Genomic DNA, 24,709 nt, shown 5'->3' on the forward strand with positions numbered 1-24,709 from the left:
AAAAAAATGTATACTATATAACTGGTTGCCTTTGAGCTTTAATTTGCACATGTAGCAGCACCCTGCAGCAGCGCACTAGTCCTGGGGGTCTCCCTCACCCCCAGGGCAGGGAGATCATGATCCCTGTGCCCTGGGGGTATGTAGGGCACTCCTGCAGCTTGGAGCCCCTCACCTGGGGTGCATGGGGCTCCCAGCCATGGTGGCTTGCTCCTTGCTGGTGCAGGGGCAGCCTGGAATTGGGATCCCCCTACACCATCAGTAAGGCATGATGGGATCTAATGCATGATCCCACAATTGTGTGTCTCCTACCATGCACGCATGGCATGATTTTGTGAATCATGCATTAGATCCCATCGTGCCTTTACCTGCATATGTAGAGGGGGCTCATATGCCCTCTTTGACCTGTGAACAGTAGCAGCTATTAAACTTTGCTCCAAAAATCTCTTGACTTTGAATGAAATACTGGAAAGATATTGGCAGCGATTTTAATTGAAATACACCAGGAAAAAAATGACCAAGGGGCACACCACTGGACAAGGCGTGTATGATGGCAGATCTTCTTAAATATCTTCCACAGAGAGAAAGGGGGCAAACAGAGAAAAAATAATCACTACTGTTACTGATTCTTTTTTAAACACTTTAAGATACATGTTAGAATTTACCTTTCTTACATAATAGAAATGTTATCGAGGGCTTGATTTTGAAGCCTGTCTTGTTAGAAGAAAAAAGTCTATTGGCACAAAGGGCTGTCAAATACCCAAGTTTCTGTTGAAAGTCAGTGCTAGGTGGGTGCCTAATTCCTACTTTTGCCCTTTGGAGTCTCCCTGTGAATGTTCTATTTTGGCTAAATAATTAAAACCCATAAATAAAATCAAATGCACTGGAAGCCGAGTATTTTTTTCCTATGCACTTCCTCATGGATATATTTATATTTAATAATAAAAAATGACCTTGATTTCTTGAAGTAAACAGCCTAGGGACTTACATTTATTTTACATTGTCTTCTAAATTACCAAATAATTTCACTTTTAAATATTGTTATGGGACATTAGGAGGCCTCTTCATCTAAGTTAAATTATGATAAAATCTAAAATAAATAGTTTGTCTGGCAGCTGTGACATTTCCTAGGTCTACAGTTTTATGCTCCAACATGCTACAATACTTCAGCTTCTTTTGCAGTAGCAATGGCAAAGAATGCAAATTAATATATTCATTTAAAAAAATATGCAGAGACTAAGGTTTTCTGGTGCAGAGTAGGTAAAGAATGAGACATTTATACATAATACATTATGGCGTTGAATTATTGATTAGTCTGTCTAAGAGCTAAAACATAACCTATGAAATATCATGCCAATTGTAAATTTAGTACATACCTCCCTTGTGCCTAAGCAGAGTAAAGGGAACATGATTAGAATATATTGATCTACACTTTTATAATTACAGCTTTTTTGAGCTTATACTTAAATTGAGAAAGTACAATATTATCCTTCTTCCAAATCCAAGCAACAACATTTGCTTTGCTTTTAATAGTCATTGGCTAAAATGGATAAAGAACAGAGGGAAGTTATATCCCAGTTGGAAAAGAGGACAGGGCAAGGCCCCCTCTCTTCCAGTGAGACAAAAAGATGCTCTGAGCCAGCTTCCCTCTTATTCATGCTTCTCTTCCTGGCCCCAGATATCTCATTTTTCTGGCCACATAGTTTCTAGAAAAGGTCTGAAGAATGCTGTGTATAATACCTAGCTTGTAGCCTGGTGATTAAAACACAGTGCTAGGAAGTGGGAGATGTAGATTCAAACTGCTTCTGGATGGGGGGCAGAATCTGCATCTCCCACATCCTGGGAGAGTGCCCTAACCACTGAACTCTTGGACTGCAACTGAAAATTGCCTTTTCTTCACCAGTTTATATCTTTCAGGTATGTATAACCAAAATGAGAGTGGTCTGACTTCCATTATAACATAGGACATAGAGTGCCATCCCGTATTGAGCCCAATACCTTGTGTTTGAGTATACCATATATTCTGGAAAGGCATACACTCATGTTTGGAAGACTTCAAGAAAGACAGAATTCATCATTTATCTTGGTTAAACACCCTCACTGTTAATATACATCTTATTTCTAATTTGAACGTGTTTAACAAGGTAGGGGTTCTTGTTAGGATTATTTTGGTTAGTATAAAGTACTTTCGTACCTTGCCCAAGGCTCATAGACAGGTGATCGTTACTATCACTGCAAATTTTAGGGAAATTTGTCTGGGAGAGGGAGCATCCAGGTGTTCCAGTCTGCAGATACCCCCTTTCTCCTGCTCTCCATGTCTTCCCCAGACCAGGGCAACCCCAGTTCACAGAAGGCACAACAAAGAGCTGCTGCTCCACTCTTCCTAGTGCCTGGGAAAAGAGAAGCAGCAAGGAAAAGCTTCCCATGCTTCCCCCAGACTGGACTCCCCCTGGTCTAGGGAAGGCACAGAGAGGCAATGGAAACTCAACTCCTTCCCACCACAGGAGCTGAGCTGTGGAGAAATGCCCCCACACCTTCCCGATTGGGGTACCCCTAGTAATCAGGGAAAATTCGAGGTACTGCTGCTCTCTAAATCTTCCCTGGGCCAAGGGGACCTTGGAGAGCAGTGACAGTACAACTTCCCCTGATCACAGAGGACTCAAGTGAAAATGTTTCTAGTGAAACTCTCATGCTAGGGAAGTCTTCCAGGTATCAAAATAGAAGATGGGGCGTGCAGATGGGGCGTGTTTCCTCTTAATGGTGGCTTGAATGCTGGCAATCTCTAACTGGAGGGCAACAATTCTTCTGTTAGACATACAATGCCTGTCCCAGATCAAGAAAAGAAGCATTCATTGTTCAATGACTTCAGTGGAAATCAAAGCTGTTCAGTACCCCAGGACTTAATTATTTAACTCCAAGGGATCTACAAAAAGGTATCTATTTAGTTACTGAAGGCTTCCATTTGTGAAACATAAAATTTTCATCATGTCATTATTTCATTTATTTAAAAAACCATGCCAATAACTTAAATAGTTTAGTTGAAGGATTGAGACTGATTAAGCAACAGTCAAGCATCATAAAACCACTTAATGGCACAGCAATGGGATTTAATGTGCAACAGATAATGTGTAGGCGCTTTGGTATATATAGTTTGCACATGTGTAGATGGCACGTTAATATTAAGCCAAAGTATCAGGTTTATACATTATTAAATTGGATACAGTCATTTCCTTTACTTAAGTAATTAGCCATGCATTATTGTAAAGCATGGCTTCTGTTTCTAGCACTTAGTGGCATTTAAAATCATTTGCTCAAAGGCTGGCAAACATAGGATAAATAAATTAGAAAGAAGAAAATTTAAGACAAGACACACGTCTTACTGCAAATGAATCTGTTTTAAATATTAAAACTGTCTTGTCCACATTATGTTAGTCTTGCTTAGTTTATGCATGGCCTGAAATTGAATCTATTAATTTCCTGGACTCAAGTAAGTTTGATCTGGGAAACACATCTTAGCTACCCTGCCTTGTCACACAGGTCCTTGTCACCCCCTTTGTGTTCTCTTAATGTTTTAAAGATTTCCATTGTTCAAAATTTGCTCTCTCTTGGTTTCACATACAAAGGAACACCACTGCATAAAAGAAAGACAAAAGATTTGAGGGCTAATCTGGCAAACTCTACAGGCTTATTGGTTTTTGTTCCTTTTCTGTGGTAAATACTACAGATAAACAGATACTGATTTTGCATATGTTATGCACGAAGGAAATTTTTTTGTTTTACACTGTTGTTTCTGTTCCTTGTTCTAGAAATAGCAGCATGAAGCCTTTTAGAAATCAGAATATAGAAGTATTTTTAATTTGTTGCCATAAAAAGTTATGGATCCGGAATAGAATAGATTATTTTTACAAAAGTGATATTATTATTATTATTATTATTATTAAATAATCATTTTGAGAGGCAAGGATATCTTTTACTGGACCAACTTCATGCTTGGAATAAAGTTCAACAAGCTTTTAAATATAAGACATTATCAAGTCTGAGGAGAGAAGCAAGCAGACTAAACATTAAAACAAGAGAGTAGCTCTTTGAAATTAAAGGGGGGGAAGGAAATTCCCAGAAGTAGCAGGCAAACAATTAGCATAAAAAGCAGCTAATTACTGGGAGATCAAGACCTATCAAAAGGGAAATGGGGGGGGGGAGCAGAGAAAGGAGATCATTAATACTTATTGTGTGTAGGGATCAGGTAGATTTTTAATGTGTCAAAAATCAATATCAGTGTTTAGTCCTTGGTTCTTAGTATCCAGCCAGTTTATGCATTTTTGTTCACAAGTTCACCTCTTAAAAAGTAGATTTCCCTTGAGTGCAAGGATAGTGAGGTCAAAAAGGGAGTGGTTGTTCTGTGAAAAATGTGATCCTGCTGACATGTGCACTTTGTCCTTCATACTTTTTTCTGTGAGAGTTAATTCTGGTGTGTAGTAACGGTTTAGTTTCACCCATGTAGTTACCATGAGGGCTTTTTGTGAATTGGATCAGATAGATCACATTTTGAGAAAGGCAAGCATAGGATCTGTGGATTCTGAGGGATTTGTTATGGGGGGTGTTGACTGTAGTAGCAGCAGAAATGTGCTATTTCTAAGGCAAGGCTGTATACCATTTGATGTCTATTGAGCAGTGGGGAGTTTGCTTCTGATGCTGAGTTGGGCAAGGTTGGTAGGTTGTTTGAAAGTCATAATTAGGGGCTTAGAATATTTCTCTCAAGGTCTCATCATTGTAAGCGATAATTATTATAAACAATAATGAACTCAAGGGGTGTATCAGCATTCAAATGAACCAGTGAACTTTTCGCAGTTTAGCTTAAGCAGTTGGAAACCCTACCGATGGAATGCTGTACGAACATTACAGGGCCCAGCTGGCACTCTACAGACAGCTTGTACTACTGACAGCACTCAGACGGTAGTGCTAAGTACACACCACCCAGCATGCTTTGCAAGCTCCCCTGTCTGCCTGGAAACTGCTGACAGCACCAAAGGGATCAGGCCAAAACTGACTGGTTGGTGGTACTATGGGATCATACCCCGATTCTCCACAAAACTCCCTCCCTCTCACTGCCAGGCTTTCAAGCAGCAGACCCAGAGCATGTCTGCTGTCTTTTCAAGCCTCTCACTTTCCCCCCAGCAGCCCACAATGGATCCTTACCCCTCTGGCACAAGCCAACAGACCTGCTTCCAGCACAAGTTGGGTAAGTCTGCTCCGGGTCAGGTGCTTGCTGCTACCATAGGAAGCCCGACCACTGCAACCAGAGCTGAGGCTTGGGCCACAGTGCTTTGTGGCTGCCGGTATCCCGGATCTCACTGGGTGTAGGCTGTCACCATGGGAAGCCCTGCCACCGTGGCCAGAGTCCCAGAAATCTGGCCACGGAGGGAAGGAAGTGGGGTGGTCTGGGGAGTTTTGGGGTTGAATGCAGGTGGGTGGGGGACCTGACAGCTTCACAGCCCCAAGGCTATGGAGAGGGACTGGGTTTTCACAGCCTCTCAGCTATCGGGGGAATGGTTTGCTACGCCTTGGGCTGCAGCAGTAGAATACATCCCGAGTTACCGACTGTCTCTCTGGAGGGAAGAGGGGGGCAGAGCAATGCACTCTGGGATGTTGGAGGACATAATTGCAGCTTGTATTGGAGAGGTAATTGTACAAGTGTTCAATTCTCCAGTAGAAACTCTATCAGAGGTCACTTCTACCTCATTGGAAGTAGTAAGAGTTTCTACCTGGCCCATCATTTTTGGCCTGTAGAAACTGCTTGAATGCTGGAACAGTCTCCGAGGATTGCTACTGGTGGAACTGCGATTCCACTGGCAGAAATGTAGTCCTTATATATACCCTTATTTACATACATATAGTATTACAGTGGCTATAGTATACTTTTATCATATCTAAATAATATTGTAGCACTTTTAAAATAGAACCTTATAAATTCTCAGGCATTTTGTGTCTATAACAGCATCTAGGTGTCACTGAAGAGAGGTGACATTTTAAAGTGACAGGAAGAGTGATATATATAGATCCATTTAGCCCACTTCCTTCAGGTAAGGTGAACATCAGATTGAGGATAAATTTAGAAGCCTGTGTTCCCAAGTGATTTGGATGTTGAGAGCCAAAGATATTTATTTACCTATCTACAAGAGATTTGTAAAGACATCAGATGCTTAACACTGCTTGATTTTCTAGACCACTTAGGCACATTTGAAACTGTTATTGTAATATCTGATGTAAATTAGTTATAAGTAGGCACATCTACACATGTAATTAATTTGACTGAATAAACTCCAGTGCAGTTGGCACTAGAGTTTATTGTGCCTGAGCATACTAGTTGCATGTGCTCTTGGGACCGCAGCACACTGAGCTAGGTCAGAGCAGACCCAGCTGGCAGGTGGCCTGGGAGGTCAGCCTACCAGCGTGGGGCTGCTCTGAACCAGCTAAGCAAGCTGTGGAGACACTGGTTGGGGCATGAGGGTGCTCCAGTGCATGGCTAGCTGGCAGGCAGCCCCCACACTGAAGTACCCTCATGCCCCAGCCAGCCCCATGAGCATCTACACGTGCGTTGCAGTTCACCAAGTAATGCCGCTGCAGGACAGTATTTGTGTTTACAGGTACTAACTTGCAGTGGTGTTTATTAGTTTACTGCAGTCTAATAGGGTCACACATGTAGATGCTGAGACTTTACTGTGGAGCTAGCTAGGCAACTCCGCAGTAAACATCTCATGTACATTTATCCAATGAGACATAAAATTTCAGGACTAAACAAAGCTCTTGACTTAACTTCAGGCATCTCCATGAGAGGAATAAAGCCTGACAGAGCAATCACCCATTAAAGCTGTATACGAAACAGTAATTCCATTTTTAAAAAGCCATTCATACATCAAAATTTGGTTTGCTACAACATGGAAAGAAAACACAAAGTTTGAAATTCTCCCTGAAAAGTCTATGTGAAACTGGAGAAATTTACCTGGTAGGGCTGACTGCTCTGGAGCTGTGGAACTCTGGGTCCCCGATCCAAGGAAATTTGCATGGTAGGCTGCCCCAGAGCCATGGAACCCTGCAACCCAGGCTGCCAGGGAGCCAGGCAAGTTAGTTGGCAGGAAACCAGGAAGGACTTATAGCAATCCTGTCTGAGTTCCAGAAGAAATTCATCAAAATTGAAGCATCTTCATAGAACAGTTAAATGTTGATGAACTGTTAAATTCTGACAAAAATGTTTTACTGGAATTCTTCCAGCTATCTATACTCCAAGCAAAACTCCAAGCCTGGATCAACTGAAATTAGGAAAAGTTTTTTATACTGGTTTCTGCTGAACTAGGTTCGGCTGTAAAGAGGCAGCGAGATATCCAGACTCCTGAAACAGACTACTCTGGAAGTTTAATGATTAGCCAGTTATTTTATGCGCAAGACACAGAGAATGGCAGTGCCTGGGAACACCTCCTCTTCCATATATGAAGCAGATGGAGAAATTATACCATCAGCTTGAGAAGTTGGAAAATAAATATCAATTAAGTGTATTTCTGCAATAAATAAAGAAGTGGCCAAATGGTTCAAAAAGTTTGCATACAAATCTAGGTATGAAAAACTCATGGGTTGATGGGTGCAGATAGGCTGGTGAAGAATTATTCTTACCCACTGGGATACTTTGAGGCAGATTTTATTGACAACCAGACACTATTGTACCTCAGTTTTAAACCCTTGGGTCCATGCCTGTTTCACGTCAAGTTAATGGTAAAAATTCCATTGACATCACTAGTGGAGGATCTAGCCCTAATACTACAGTTTAATGTCTAACTCATATTACTATTACATTTTTTGGCATAATTCTACCTGGAACGCAGTAGCATGATATGAAAGGGGTGTTTTGTTTGCCCACTTGGAATGGATAATTGACTTGGATTGGACTTTATAAGAGAAGCCAGCAGTGGGGAATTTGACACAGTATTTTGGGAGAAAATCTTGCAGTTTATAAAAAGTAGAAGCTGAAGAATACTTAGGTAGTTGTGATCTAAAAGTAAGGCCCCTTCTACATGTTACAGGTATTTGCAATTACCCAAAGATCAGCTACATGTGCAAAGTAGCTATCACACCATAAAAAGCTCCAACCAGCTACAAAGTTAGACCTTAAAAATGTGTCCTTACTTTGCAGCTGGTTTCTATCGAGCTTTAATTTGCACATGTAGCAGGAGCTCCCAGCCAAAGGGGTGCACCATGCCCAGAGTAAAACCCCTGAGCCCTAGCAATCCCCAGGGTCTAGGGGTTTTATGCACCCCCAACCCTTAGGGATCATGGCAGCCATGATCCCCAGGGCCCAGGGGTTTCACCCATTCCCCAGCTTAGGGATCATTGCAGCAGCCACGATCTTGCATACATCTCCAAGTAATAGGGATTGTGGTAGCCATGGGGTGTGGCAGCCATGGGGGTTTCCACAGGGTGCGGGGTACAGGTATGGGGTACAGGAAACCCCTGGGGCCAGAGATTTGCTGCAGTGGTTATCCTCCCATCCCTGGGGGTGTGGAAAACCCCTGGATCCTGGGGATTGCAGTTGCCATGATCCTTAGGGCTCCAGTGTACAGGGAACCCCCAGGATTGCTGCAGGTTTGCAGAAAACTCCCAGGGCTATAGAATCATTCTCCAGCCCCAAGCATTTTCCTGCACCCCCTGGGTGGGGGATCACCACAGAAGTGATCCTTCAGCTCTAGGGATGCATGGGGTGCCCCCATGGCTGGGAGCCCCTCAGCTGGGTTGTGTGGGGTTATCACTGGCAGAGCTGAGATCAGGCTCCCCCTGCACCTGCAAGAAGGCATGATGGGATGTAATGCACAATCCTCCAATCGTGTGAATCTTGCATTAGATTTCATCACACCTTTACCTGCATGATCAGAAAGGGCCTCAAAGGAAGCAAAGAGAAGGGTAAAGTGGCTACAAAATACCAATTTTATACAAGACAGTTTTAAGAATATAGCTGAAAAGCCGCACTTATTCATTTTCCATTGTTAAGAATCTGTTTTCAGTTGGGCTAAAAGTGATACATGAAACATGAAGTATAACAGAGGACAAAAATCAAGCTACAGATGTAAATTATATAACAAAATCTCTAATATAGGTCCTTTCATTAACTTAAGCACATGCTTAGAGTTAAAATCAGCCCTTTAGTGCTTCAATCCTTTGCTGAAATGGGAAGGCAGTGGTTAAGGAACACAAGATTAGACCCATAAAGAAGTAATATACAAAGACAAAGATTGTCATTAATTTCTGTAGTCTGAAACAAATCTTGCTGTCATTTTTAAGATTTTGGATCAGGCCTTAAATCCTTAATTATGCCAGAGCAGAGCTATGCATCCCTCAGCAGAAGCAGTACAGTTCATTTATTTCCTTGAACTCAAGGACTGGAATTCTACCTGGCTTTTATTCAGGGATGATACAAGTTTGGAGGAAAGACATAAAACCAGGCAGAATATAGCCCTGTATTTGTAAAACTAAGATAACTAAGGTATTTTCAAAATTAGTAGATATAGAAAAGATTAAGTAGCTCAGAATGACAGTCAGATAATGTCTTTTGGAAAGAGGTCATATCCATGTATTGATACTAGGAACCATTTATATTACTGATAAATTTTTACCATATGTGCAATAATTTAGTACTTATAAAATCCATGTACCTGCCAACAGCAGTTTGAATGCTTCTGTTAATCTGCAAAAAAGACACATTAGTGGTGCACGCTTTGCCCACAGTATCCTACCAGAGTACCTCAGCTGGAGGCTCCATGTTGTTTAAGTCTTTCACTTTTTCCTAAAACTAAAAAAAGGACCAGATTAATACAAAGTGGGACAGCCCTTTTGTTAAGTAGATACTCCACCAAAAAAAAAGTGAGAGGAGACCATCAATCCCAACTGTGAAGTCTTTTACTCCTCATAGATTGCGGACAGAATGAAATCAATGACCTAGGGCTAAAAGGGTCTACCATATTAACTCCCCAGGCTCACCTGCCCTACCTGTGGATTACATAGTCCAGATTTTGAAGTCGAACAGAGTCTGTACATGTCAGAGAGAAAAAATTTCCTGTTACACAATATTGCTACAGGGAAAAGCTGGAGTCCATATGTTAAAAAATGTTGCTAATGAGATGAAACTGATCCTTCAGAATGATATGCCAAAAAAATTAAAAGAAAAAATTTCTTACCCTAATAAAGAGGATCTTCTCTCCAACTCTGTATCTTCCCTGTGAAAGACGCTCCACACAGAATTTACTAGGGCATTTACAAGGAGGATCTTCAGAAATGTGTTTGACCTGAAAAACAAGAAGTTATTTTTGAATTTGTAGCAAACTGCTCCAAAAGGGCAGCTGCCATAACACCATATGTTTGATTTATACTCTGCCTTCAAGATAAATGACTTGTTCCAAACATTTCTTCAGGCTTTTCATCAAGACTTTATTGCTGAAATTGTCTTACTTGTTTTCCCACTTCAAGTCTAATTTTTTAATAGTTTGGCGTTGAGTGATTTCTAAGGCATGATTTTCGGTACGGCTGCTACTAATAGGTAAAATACTCAATCCTCAGTTAAGCAAAATATCGAATAAATAGAATGGAAGTTTTGCCTGAATTTGGAATTTAGAATGAGGAAAAACTGAATAAGTATTTCAAGATCTGACCCAATGGTATAGGTTTGAATATCATATTAATATACCTCACTGGGATTCAGAGATTAGCAACAGATGTTTTCTTCTTATGTAAATCTGTATGGGAAGGAAACAAAAAACCTTCTGTGATTCACAGCCTTTTCAGAGCCACTGGTTTACTTTGATGGCCAAGCAGAGTTTCTAGTATAGCCAGAGGATCCAAAAGACACTATTAATCTCCGATTATATGGAAAGGGTCCTTGCATCTGCCACCTCTGGCATCACCTGGAAGTGAAGCAGAAATTACATCTCTCATCCTTTGACTGCTGCGCCAAGTTCAGCCAGACTCAAGGATCGGACCATGCTTCATACTTAAAACATATATGTAAACTACATGAACTTAATTACGTAACATGCTAACATTAAATAATCACCTGTTTTTTTTAAATATAATTATGACATCAATGAAATCCAAGACTGTATCGATACCAAGGCCAAAAGGGAGTTCTCAGATGTGGAAAGGTAGCGTAGGTGCCAACAAGTGCCCAAATTCACATAGTTCACAATGAAATTGCACTGTATTACTGATTGATGAACTTAGCCAAGGTTTTGTAAGTCTGAACCTGATAGTGTATACATGCTACTGAACTCAACTGAATAAGTTTTTGTTTGTTTGGCTTCTGTTTTTGTAGCTTTTCTCTAAAAATCCAAACAGAAAGATTCCCTCATTAAATGTAAAGGAATTCCAGGTGTCATATTCCTGTGCAATAATTTCTTGTCTGCAATTTTCTTATTAAACTTAACATTTTTTCAGTATACAGGCAGAGGCTCTCTGATTGTCCATTGCTTCCATTCTGCATAACCATTTGTCCTCATAAAAAGAAAGTGGAATCTAATGCTGAACTCAGTGACACAGGGTGGTCTACACAAGTTGCTACATCACTGTAGTGACAAGCTATGGCAATGTAACTCATTGCTACAGTGGTGTAGCATCAGCAGGCATGAGCCATAATGCTGCCCCTACTGCACCATAGCAACGAGCTACTGTGGTGCCGAGACTGCACAGTACCACCAGTTACTGTGCAGTTGAGTGCACGTGTAGACGTGCCTACAGTTACTCTGGTTGCAGGAATAAAGATGTCTTTTCACCAAATCCTCAGGGAGCTCAATGCTGAGATGTTTCTCAGCACTGATGGTGACCCCCAGCTGCTAAGTTTGCCCACTGTTTCTATCATGTGTAATTTAGAGCAGCATTAAGGCTGCTCTGTGTTAACAAAGTTGAAAAAGGAACCTGAAGCCCTAAGAATTTGGAGTGGGTGGAAAGCAGAGCTAAATTACTGCAGTTTAACTTCTAAACTTTTTAACTAGCAGTCACTACAGAGCAGTTGATGCATAGTATATGTTTGCATGCCTATGCCCAAAGGCAGCTGAAAGGTACTTTTGTGCCCATGGGTGACTGGTGCCTCCTGAGTCTGCGGGGGCACCAGTGGAGCACAACCTGGAGAGAGTCCTCCAGTGGCCAGCGGGGAGGGGGGTGACCGGGAGGGGGTTCCCTGGCAGCTAGTTGCCAAGCACAGCAGCGGCACAGTGGCAGCGGAAGTGCTGGCGCTTCCACCATCAGCAGTTCCACCACTGATGAAGCCAATTTTAGGGGTGAGGGGCAAATGCTTTCCATGCCCTGCTACCAGCTGGAGCACTCGCTGTGAGGGAGGGCACCAGCACCCTCAGAGGGGGCACGTGTCCCCCCCATGCTTCCCCTATGCATCACCTATGTTTGTGCCCTCCTCAGTTGCATTCCATTAGACATTAACTCTGATAACAATTTAGCTTTGTATAGGATCTCAGTCGCATTAATGTTTAGTAAATTATATTCTGATTTTTTTTGGTTACTTGAATATAGTATGCTTGTCCAAGAGCAGATCTGGCTGAGTGAACTCAAATTTGATATTCAGGTAGTATTGCTGCTAAGAAACAGCAATGACAAGGGCAAGAAGATGATCAGTTCCACATGCTGTAGTTCTCTTGGGTAAAATCTGACCTAATATGTTTGTGTCAAATGAAACAAAATGCAAGAGGCACTTTCTAAAGATTCTGTCCACTTCAGATAATACTCAGACCTTTTCAAAACTAGTTTGAAAAAGAAACTAAGAACACAAGAATGTTGCTAGAATTCTTACTGGTGAAAGTTTGTCTCTTCTACCGTCTTATAAAGGAAAAAATCAGGCTCATGTCTTGCAGCTCTGGTTTTATGGTTTCTTTCGAAAATTAAAAAAAAAAAAAAAAGAAGCAAGAGCAAGTTTGTACTGCACAGAGTTTTAGCTCTGCCATTCAGGGATATTATGATGTGTCAAATTTTATTTTTTCTTTTGCTGGAAAGTATATTGCAACAGAGATAGAAGAAACAATGTATACAGTGTCCAACAGTTATTTTGTAATGGACAGAATGGATAAGAGAACTTCAAGTGACTTTGAAAGACATTAAGTCAATTTCAACAAATTTGAGAGTTTTCTATCTTGTTGCTAAAATTATCCAGTGCTATTACCTATTCAGCCTTTGCTCACTTTCCGGAATAGTTAATGAGAACCTCTCTTGAAAATGAGCAGCAATGACTTTGTGAAATACATTGTGTAACTTAAAATTAGGCCCAGACACAAGAGATATATTTTTGGCACTAACTGTATCAAAAATGATCTGCAAGCATTACATGAATTTCATAAGACTTCAGCTATCACTGAGCTGTATTGCCATCAGAGTAACTCCAGTGACTTGAGTGGAAACACTCTTGAGCTATACTATATATGAATATAGGATAATTAGCCATAGTATCTGGTGGATTACACACTTTTGATATTCAGGCTCCAGCTACATGTTACATAATTAAGTGGTAAATTGTGCAATAAATTTAGACCGGCCACACATACAAAGTAAGACCAGTCACAAGGGCAAAATAATTATCACCTAATTAACTGGTAAATTGCACATAAATTTAGACAAGACACACGTGTAAAGTAATTATTATGCATAAAAATGACTATCCAGATATTAAAAAAGGCAATCAGAAATAAGTTAGTGCTTGACAATGTGTAACAATTCTATAGCTAGCTACTATCCAGCTTTAATTTGAACATGTAATAGGGCCCTGAAAGTTTGATTCAAGAGCTCTACCATCACCATAACTTGGAAGTGACTTTACTAAGGTCAGTAAGGGATATCTTCTGCAGACTGGAGGAGAAAAAGAATATATATGGAAATCTGCTTCCCCTGATTCTGGAACAACTAGGAATTAGCTTCCAGAAGCTACCCTGATATTGTTGCCTGTGGCCTCTGACAATCAGGACAGAGACACGCCTTGCGTAAGAAGACAAGAGACCAGTAGTTCAGGAACTGTTTTAATAGCTCTGTATTAACGATTCAACTAAGTAGGGAAAATCTACCAATTATGAAGTCAGGACACTTTATAACTGCTTCCATTGGAGCAAGCAATGTAAAGCAGACTCAGTTCTGGGGAGTATCAATACTCAGAAAGTGGGCATAATCTTCACGTAGGCTTCTTCTCCCCCACATATCTGCTGTCTCTATGGGAAGGCTGCCTGGAAGTGGGGATGGGGGGGATGCCCTGCTGCAGGGAACACACCCTTTAGAATCAAGCCTTTGGCTGTTTTGAAGAAAAAGTGGTGGCACTGGACAATTACTTCTACCCTTTGCATCTAACATTACAGCCAACAGATTTACACTAATGTAAAACTGGTATAAACCAGAAGCTATTCAGATCCTACTGTTGATCTTACCACTGCTACTTCCAGAGTATCAACTGTCCCAAAAGGTACAGACATATCATACAGGAGGATTTAGAGATCACATGAAGAATTGGAGGGCAGAATTAAATCTAATTTTATTTTGTGTCTGGGATGTATGAGCACTGGTGGTAGTTTATAATGTGTGCATCTGGGCATCAAAGGTTAGGAATCTAGCAGTATGAATTCCATTCTCTCCCTATCCCTACTGCCTTTTAAATTAAAGGAGGTGGCTGGAAATAGCTTTCATATTGTCCTTTCCTTTTCCCCCCGAGATAAGCAATCTTCTTTTTTTGCACACAAGAATATTTGTAAAACCTCAAATGCAGCCATGATAGGGTGTCCACAGTTAGAGAAGAAACACAAAAGTTAAATGCAACTTACTTCCATTTCAAAAGAACAAAGTATTTTATAAAAAGAATGAACATTATATTCCATCTGCTCATTGTAAAACAAAAAATGGCATGTGGGTTTTTCAAGAAGGGCTTTGCAACTCCCAGGTGGCATATCTACCATGTGATATAGCAGTTACTATAGTAACTCCTCCTTTTTTTAGAACACATTTGTACTTTCCTATTTAACCTCTTCATGATCTCAAAATGTCTCTTTTTTTTTTTTATCTGATACCAGCTATTTCAAAGTAAACTCCACCAGAGGGGCATAACTGAGAAATGATTGTACAGTCTAATGCAAAGGGGGTTTGATGAATTACAAAGCAAAATACTTTCCTTTCTAACAGTGAGAAAAAAAAACAACATTTTGCACTTTTTTCTTTTCCGTTTTTTTTTTTTAAACTGTGTGAGAAACTTTAAAGGTAGGCCAGGATTCAGATTTGTTCTTTCGGTAGTGTAACACTTCTGGAGGGCAGTTCAGTTTGACAAGGTCTGGGATCCTTACAGAGTCAATGAGAGGTTTCTGAGGCATTTAAGAATGATTTGGGTTTAGGCGCTTATGTGCTCTTTGCTTAGAATGGGAAGCTACAGGCATCTTCAAACTACTGTTCATACTGCCTGCAGGCAACAAAACTAGACTACAGAAAAAGCATTAATGAATTTTTAGGGACTTGAAAGACTTGAACAGAATCACATTTAGGTATGATTGAGTCAATTTAGATTACCAATAGGTCAAACAGAATCTGGTCCTTAGTAGTTTCTGAACACAAAAACCTGGTGATCCTAACAGCAGGAAATGGAGCCCAGGACTCCTTGCTGCCAGCTGAGTGACATAACCGCTAGACTACAGGTTGCTCTCAGCATTGTTTAGGCACTTAAAATTAGACAGACATTGGTTATAGATTAGAAATAGCCTTGGCAGTAGGGACAGGATTACCCTGTCTCAAAGAAGTACCATTGCTACTACACCACAGAGTCAGGCCACCTCTAGTGGTGAAACGCAAGTTCAGCAGTGGCACAGAGTGCCCTTGCATAGCCTATTCTATAGCTTGGTATGGTTAGGGTACTTACCTAACTATGGGGGATATGAGGGTTTGAATCTCTTCAGGTTGAACAAGAACTAAAACCTAGGCCTCCAACTTCTTAGGCAAGTTTCCTAATCATGAGGCCATTGGGCAAAAGGTGGGTTACAAAAATGCCATCTAGGTACTGAATTCAAATTTACTATGAGTTAGGTCTTGCTTTGGGGTGCCTACTGAAGGCTTCTCTATAGACTCAGACTGCTTAGGTGTTTCCTAACAACAAACTGATTTTCAACAGTGCATTGCAGGAGTCAGGCATCATAATGTTCATAGATGTACCATCGAAATTGCTTTTAAAATATGGAAGATCCTTTAGTATAAGTGCTTAGGGAACTCTGTAGTCCAAATTAAAGTGGCTAATGAACTTAGGTGGCTCACTTCCATGAAAGTCCTATTTAGGTGCCTAAAGAAGTAATCTGAATCCTGGCCCTATAGCATAAAAAAGGTTTAGATAACTCAGAGGTGTTTTGAAAAATACATAAACCAACACAGTCAAAATCCTACAGTCCTGTATCAATCTTTTTTTCAGACAGAACTCCAGCTGACAGTACAAATCTGGGCCTAATTGCCAATTTCCAGCATCAACTAACATTTTCCAAGTAATCTGCAGACATGAATAACTGTGGCCACAGTAATATTAATTGCAGATGCCTGAAAATCATGGAGCTTGACCTTTAGTTATAGGTCAAGAACCTTTAGTCAAAACCAGGCCTTTATATCTTTCACCAATAAGGGATATGTCAGATTGTGTCAGGCAGGAGTTAGTCCATTTGTGTAGCAGAGAAGAAACATAGAAGCTTGCCCAAGCACACTTACAGCATCATCCAACAGTTTTCCTGTGCTCTTTTTCCCTGGAGACTTTGTTGGGGAGGGTGAAGGAGAGGGAAGAGGTGCTGAAAGTGTTTCTTCTTGTTCAATTTCTTTTTCCAGCTTTATTAAACCAGGAGGTTCTACACCAAACCTTTTGAAAACATGCAAACAAAATTAACAAACTGTCATATCTTAAGATACGCAAACTTCACACATTTTATATTACTACTAGCAAGCTGCCCATCAAGAATAATGGCAGGGAGGGAGCGCTGCCATGATGGCAGGGACAGAGCAGGTGGGGGTGAGGCCAGTGCTGTGCTGACACCACCCTACCCTGCCACTGCCTCCAAGGAGCAAGGCTGGGATGGGGAGGCCCGCTCTGTCCCCTCCATCTCTGCTGTCATTCCCCTACCCCAAACTCCATGTGTGGCCCCGTGCCACCCCCCTTCCCCCTTCTCTGTCCTCATCATGATAGCGCTCCATCCCCACCATCATTCTTGATGGGCAATTTGCCCAACGCACAGCACTGGCTGGAGCTGTGCCCCACAAGAGTGGCACGGACAAACAGACAGACACACAGACAGATGGACTAAGCCCTTTATATATATATAGAATGCAATACTGTATTGCTAAACACAGTAAGAAAGGAATGAGCACTCCATATGATACAATAACTGAAATAATTTCCTTTAATAAATACTATATTTAACTTGAATGTATGTTGAGGTTTTTTTACCCCCCAATCAGCATGAGAAGAAAAGCCCCATTTCTTATATTTCCATACCAGGAAAACTCCATGCTCCCTATTAAATACATTGACAATCATTAAACTGTTGCTATGGTGTTCAGTCATGGAAACCAACTACTGTATGAAGTTGACTGAATATAGCCTATCCTGAGCCTGCCAATAAAACACCTGGCCCATATTGGGCAAGCGCATTGATTGGGGGGGGGGGGCGTGTGTGTGTGTGTGTGTGTGTGTGTGTCCTTTTAAAAAATGGGCAGTTGTTCCCAGGTGTACTGCAAGCTCTCCAGCTTTTGGAGAGGCCAGAGCAAGCTCTGACACCCTCCCCAAAGATTGACTTTTATTAGTAGATGTTTAGGATTGTGAATCCAAAAAAAATGACAAAGCTGGTAGGGAAATACAGATCACCCGAGTGAGGGACTAACAATAGAAGGATGAGGGTGAGGAGGGGAACGCAACTAGGTTACAGGAGATACAATGTTAGCCAACTAAGCCCGGGGGTGGGGGGAGGGGGGAAGGGAAGGGAGGAGGTTCGCGACACTGAGAGAAAAAGAAGGTAGATACATACAAACCCGTTACAATGGTCCACAATGGTGGAAGAAGTGTTTCAAAGAAAAAGTGTCTCAGTCCATACAGAGTCTCATCACGGGGGTCCTCTTCGGGTGGAGCAGGGTCGTCGGTTGTTGAAGAATCCTCTTGAAGTGAAGGTCCATCTGATGCAGGGCGGGGGTTCAGGTGATCCCCTCTGGGTCCGGTCTGGCGGTGGTTCATCTGGTGGGGTCAGAGTACTGGCGGTGGCCTGTGATGTGTTCCACATAGATGTCATGGGACCAACAGATGGTGTCGGACACCATGAGGCAGCGCATCAGCTTGGCGTAGTGTCAGGAGACGCGGCAGGCACGCAGGATGCTCTCATTGCTGGGGTCCCAGGCTCTGAGCGTTCCCACGATGAGCACATCGACCGTCACGTCGTAGTCACGGCCCCTCAGGATGTTGGCCAGCAGGGCGTACTCATTTGATCTTAGCCAAAAAGGCTGAGATGCTGATGGGAATCCATGTATATATGTGTGCATGCATTTGTTACCGTTGCTCACCCAGGAGGAAATAAGCACCAGGCATGGAGATACTGCAATACCAGGCAGGTACCTGGAGAGGCCAGAAAAAGCTCTGACACCCTCCCCTGGTACCAAAAGATAGGTTAGTGCAGCCCATCTAAGTAAAATATATTGCTCGTTTTTCTCAGTTCCCTCTCAGCACCAAACCTTTTTCCAAGTCAAGGTGAGCCAATACCTCAAATGCATTAACTTCCTCTTCACTCCCACAGCTGAGCAGCATCTTTCTTTCTGATTTTCAATGATTCCCATTTATTCATAAGCCTTAAATGTCTGGCAAACACCACCAAACTTCTGTCTAGTTGGGAGGCTCTGTCGTCCCATCTCTCAGCCTGTCACATGTGATTGTAGAATCACAGAATTATAGATAATGAGGGTTGAAAAGGACCTCATGAGGTCATCTAGTCCAACCCCATGCTCAAAGCAGAACCAGCCCCAGCTACACCATCCCAGCCAAGGCTCTGTCTCGCTGGGTCTTAACAACCTCCAAGGATGAAGACTCTACAACCTCTCTGGATAACCTGCTCCGGTGCTTTACAACCCTAAGTGTGAGAAAGTTTTTCCTAATATCTAACCTAAACTTCCCTTGTTGCAGTTTGAGACCACTGCTTCTTGTTTTGTTATCTGCCACCACATAAAACAGTCCAGCTCCATCCTCCTTGGAACAACCCTTTAGGAAGTTGAAGACTGTTATTAAGTCCCCTCTCAGTCTTCTCTTCTCCAAACTAAATGAGTCCAGTTTCCTCATCTGCTCCTTTTAAGTCATGTGCCCCAGCTCGCTACCACTTTTGTTGCCCTCTGTTGGACTCTCTCCAATTTGCCACATCCTTTCTGTAGTGGTCAAAACTGGATACAGTACTCCAGATGTGGTCAAAACTGGATACAGTACTCCAGATGTGGGCTGACCAGTGCAGAACAGTATGTTGTTAACCTTCTTCACAAAGGCATACTGTTGGCTCATTTTCAGCCTATTATTCAGTATAACCCCTAGGTCCTTTTCTGAAGAGCTGTTGCTTAGCCAGTTGGTCCCCAGCCTTTACCGGTGAATGGGATTGTTCCATCCTCAGTGCAGGACCCTGCACTTGTCCTTATTAAATCTGAGGAGATTTCTTTTGGCCCTATCCTCCAGTTTCTCTAGGTCTCTCTGAATCCTAGCCCAACCCTCCATCATATCTATTACTCCCCCCAGCTTAGCATCATCAGCAAACTAGCTGATGGTGTATTCCATACCATCTTCTAGATCATTGATTAATGTCACTCCCACCCTCTATGGGGTGGAGACAGATCAGGCAACCCTGCCCCTCATCTGCATATACATTTTTGGAGGGTCCCAAGACCCAGTTCTAGTCACAAGTGAGGGAGCTAATTAGCCCATAGATCCTTTGTCAGGGTATCTGGAGTACACACATAACTAAGCAGTGCTTGGCTGTGGGATCACTATACCTTGAAATACTGTTGATACATCCCAGTGAACTATAGGATAAGTCATGAGCCTTTTGGCTCTTGACTAATATTATGCATAATTTGTAACATGTATAAGTAGGTATAATGTGGTTTATAGAATATCTGCGCTCAAATCTGCAGCAGTCAGGGTTGAGGCAAGAGTCAGACTCACTGTAGTCTCCTGCTTCCCTCCACAGTTTCTGTCCTCCTCTCTGCCCCATCCCCTCTCTGTACATGTAGCTCATTTCCATGTTGTGGTTGGGGAAAGAACAGAGCCTGAGCAGAGTCTCACAGAAAGGGGAGGCAGGAAGACTTCAGTAGGAAGAATTTGGGGGTACAGAGGGCAAGAGGACTCTGGACCCCTCTCCCTCATCCACAAGTTTCCCAGCTGTAGCAATGGGAAGGGGATGAAATCAAGGCAACACTCTGATAATTAGATTCTAGACTTGGAAAATTATAACAATTTAATAAATTTTCCATATGTAGAATCTATTAGAAGTCATCTTATATTCAGGGTCATCCTGTATTTGAGTATATACAGTATGTACAGGGAAATTAACATGACACCAATTAACTCAATCATATTTCAAATAAATGTAATTATAATTCAGTGTTCTGTTTGTTACTGAACTATTTATACACACATGCTCTTTTATTTGGTGTATGAATAGCTTGTCATCAACACTTTGCAAAAATGTTATACTACATGGACATATTTAACAGCATTGCTCTGGATTGTAGTTACCTTTTCCCCTTGGAGCTTCTGAAAGAATCACAACAACTTAAGTTGCTCAATAGTAGCTTTAAATTTAATCTATCTGAGAGAAGACTGATTAACAAAGGTGAATTTATTAAGCCTGCACACAAGCATGACAGGTATTATAGCTTGTTTAAAGATGGATAAATAGATATGGAAATTGAGGCCAGCAAGCATCTCCAGCTGGGTACTCCAAAGGTGAGGCATTGAAATTCATTGACTCTTTTGACAGTTTAGCTGTAAGTGACCTGACAAATGTCACCAGGAGAGCTGAGAATAGAATCCTGGAGTCCTGATGCCCATTTTATTGTCCTAGCAATCATAGCATAACATCCCCATTTTTTTCTCTATGTGAACACTAAACAACAAAAGCAAAACAAATATCTTTATTTAAATACTAATTTCTTTAAAGCTTAAGCCCATCATACTAACCACAAGTTTTTACATATACTATTTCTTGAAAGAAAATATATAGTTTATTGTATAATTTCAAACCCAGGGTCAGATTTAAAACTGTGCTGATTTATACCAAAGGAAGACTTGGCCGCTAAAATGCTGAACAAAAAATAAGGAAATGATAGGAAATTAACATAATCATGGAGCTAAAAAGTCATATCTGGAAAGAGCATCTCTACATGTATTGGCTCCTGTATTTTTTCTTTATAAATCACAATTTACTCACACTACTGCACAGTGAATTAATATACAGAAAACTATGAACCAAATCTGTGCTTGTATTGGCTGCAAACTGGTGCAGTCTGCCTAATGAAAAGTCAGCCAACATTGGAGAGAACACTTATATACAATCCATTCACTTCCTGTCTGTCTGCAGATGCCGACAGGCTGTAAATCATTACATTCCCACTGGGCTCTAAGCCTACACCTGCATGCAGCCTTACTCATCAAATAAACCTTTCCCACTCTTCTAAGGAATGCTGCTTCTTTGCTTCTGCAGCTTTTCATAATCTAATCCACCTCAGATTTTGATTGTTACAACAGACTGTAAGGACATTATGCATAATAATTATATTCCAACTTCCTTCCATTCATCAGCTAAAATTAAATTTAAACCAAAAGGTCTCCACACTTTGCACCAGAATCTAACAAAGTCATTGGAGGTTTAAACTGACACAAGAAATCTTCCTCTTTATCTCGGAGAGTTTTGCCATTCAAAGGAGCTGCAAGGCCTGTTCTAAGAGCTATGTTGGGAATTTCCTTCTCTCCTCCTTTCTGGCCTGGCTTCTCCATAAGCACAAACAGAGACTGTAAGGTGATCCCTGATAGACTTCTAAGAGCACTATTTCCTATTTTTCCCAAGGAAAAATTAAGTACAATAACAGAAAGTTATTGAAACTGCTCAATAGACTATAATTTCTGAACAAAAGACATCTGGGGGCTGATTAACCAAAGGGAAAAAAAGGTTTTATAGCCACGTAAGAGGAATTTCAATTCTTTTTGCTGAGCAGACAGCTTAGCTGCGGTGTGTTATATCACCAGAAAAATAGTAGATATTGTATACACACATATATTTGCATATAATTTATTTTCTAGAATGTAAACTTTCTTTAGTATCTTTATACACATGGAGACAGATCCTGCTTTCGTTGCATCATTTTTGCATCAGTGAAATACCAATGATTTCACTGGAGCCACTCTTACTTTACACTTAGAAAATTGGATCTGCACAGTCCTATTGATTGGAAAGAGACTGTTATTGGTTGCACTACTCAGTTTCATCCCCTGTGAAATTCATCTGTCTTTCCCAAAGGCTTCAATTCACTCACGTGAAATTAGTCTATGCAGTTTGGCCCATTGCATGTACTGAAACTGCACAATATAACTGAAGGTCAGAATTCTGTTTCCTACACAATCAGAAGTCAGGGAGTTTTTCAGGGCTATTGAATACTGACAACCATTTGTTTCTCCCCTATGGAATACCAGTATAAACTACCAAAATTCCACTGAAGTCAATAGAGATGCATCGATGTTAGTGAAAAGAAAGAAGGCAAAGTAAATATATACCTTTACAGACTGATTAATAAGATTATTTAGAAAGAGCGCATAAGCTTCAGTGAACCAAAATTTACTTCAGACCCCTGATCTACAAAATACGACACTATCTTGAGAAATTTTTGGAGGGTAATTTGACACTATCTTGAGAAAACGTCAGGAATAAATTCACTGGTGCAATGCTGGAGTAACTCTGTTGACTTCAATAATTACATTAAGCCTCTTTAAATGGCAGCAGATATTTTTGTTTGTTTGTTTCCTCTGTCTTCCTTTCATAGCCAGAAAAAGTCTCCAGTCATTTCAGAACCTTAAAAGGTTTTGTTGTAGAAAGAGTTCAAGTTTGCTAGGCCAGCATAAGTTATTTTTTCTTTACCTAAACCACCTGTGTTGTGTGTCACATATCTTGGGCATGATCCATCTAGAAGGCAGGGTAGGTTTAGACCTTATAGGCTAATCAGAGAGAGAAAGAACAAATTGTATGTACACACACACACACACACACACACACACACAAATGTACCCTGTCTCCTACTTGACTTCAGAGTAATACGGCGACCATGAACTTAATTCTCATTTACTTGAATGGGAGTTTTATTGATTTCTACAGACAAGCAGTAGTCTGAGAAAATTGTGTTTTGAGACATTCACGGGAGGATCATAATGGTGAATTGATAATTCTCTCTGTTTTGAAGGAGGAATATACTTATGCTGGGTGCCTCTTTCTTTTCTAGCTGCTTAGGAATCTGTTGAGACTCCTTTTTAGTAACATAGCTTTGAATTCCTCTTTTGAGAAGTAGACCCCAAAGAGTGTCAGTATAGTTGGATTGATATTTTGATTAAACAGGTTTTAAAACAAGCAAAGACAATGCCTACTTATCAGGGGTTTTTTTCTTATGGGTAATTTAAAGCAGTATCATAGAAGTGATAGTTTTATTAACATACTTTTTCTATGTTAAATCTCACGACCATACTAAATACAGACCCTGTTCTAATCATGCTTATTTCCCCTGTAGCTAGATTTTAGCATAGTTAAAGCAACACTGCTATTACATACCTGTCATTTAAATTACATAATACTGATATTTTTTCCTTCCCAGTGTTTTTTGTTCTGAAATTTAGTAGACTACAGAGAATATGCAGGTCCCAAACTGGGGTAGAATATTTTTGGAAACGGGGGGTTGGGAAGAGCAACAATTCAAAAGGAGGACCAATTACATGTTATTCTACTCCCAAGCTAGTTTAAATCAGGGATGAATTATGGGCCATATCTTGGCTTTTTTTGTTTAATTAAATTCCCATTGACCATGGAATGATAAATAGATTAATCAAACTGTTGCGTTTCTTTTTAAGGCAAGGGGAGCAGTGCTTAATAAGGGATAGTACAATGTGGCTTAGCATTTATTTTTGCATTTGTGGAGTACTGGAAAACAGTTCAAATGGGAGAATCCAAAATATACAACGCAATGTGGAAAAATTATATGTTGTAGACAAAATTCTGTATTTGTTCTCTTATAGAGATGATGGGAAATTTTCCAATTCTGAAATGTTTTGAGCTCCAAATGTTTTGTTTGAAACATCTTGGATTCAATGAACTTTCATTGAAACCAACCCTGCCTGGATTCCTGGAAAGTCTACTGTGGGGTTGTATGGTCTCCACACCTAGGGTAGATGAGGCTGGCTGGCCTCCTGCAGACAGTGGACCTTGAAAGCTGCAGGGTTTCCATATCCAAATAGTGCATTGGCAGGTGTACCAGGGAGCCAGAGAAATGGAGAATGTCTTGCAGCTGCTGACTGAAATTGCAATTCTTGTCATTTTCACTGCTTTTGTTATTTGTCTGAGCAGTTTCAGGCTCCAAAACATTTCTGGTTTGGTTTAGGCTTAAATGAAAACTTTTTCTTTAAAAAAAATAA

General features: G+C 40.9%; 1 protein-coding gene across 6 annotated transcripts in view; it reads right to left on the bottom strand.

The window, feature by feature from the left end:
* The window catches only part of GAS2 (growth arrest specific 2), a 161,330-nt gene that overhangs the window by 50,312 nt on the left and 86,309 nt on the right, over nucleotides 1–24,709 (bottom strand). For all 6 annotated transcript variants that reach the window (XM_019477079.2, XM_019477080.2, XM_019477076.2 and 3 more), the window contains 2 exons: nucleotides 16,738–16,882; nucleotides 10,215–10,322 (listed from right to left, as the gene is read on the bottom strand). In XM_019477079.2, the coding sequence (XP_019332624.1) occupies nucleotides 10,215–10,322; nucleotides 16,738–16,882 (253 nt within the window). The remainder of the gene's footprint in view (nucleotides 1–10,214; nucleotides 10,323–16,737; nucleotides 16,883–24,709) is intronic.

The sequence above is a fragment of the Alligator mississippiensis genome, chromosome 2, assembly GCF_030867095.1.
Source record: "Alligator mississippiensis isolate rAllMis1 chromosome 2, rAllMis1, whole genome shotgun sequence".
NCBI lineage: Eukaryota > Metazoa > Chordata > Crocodylia > Alligatoridae > Alligator > Alligator mississippiensis.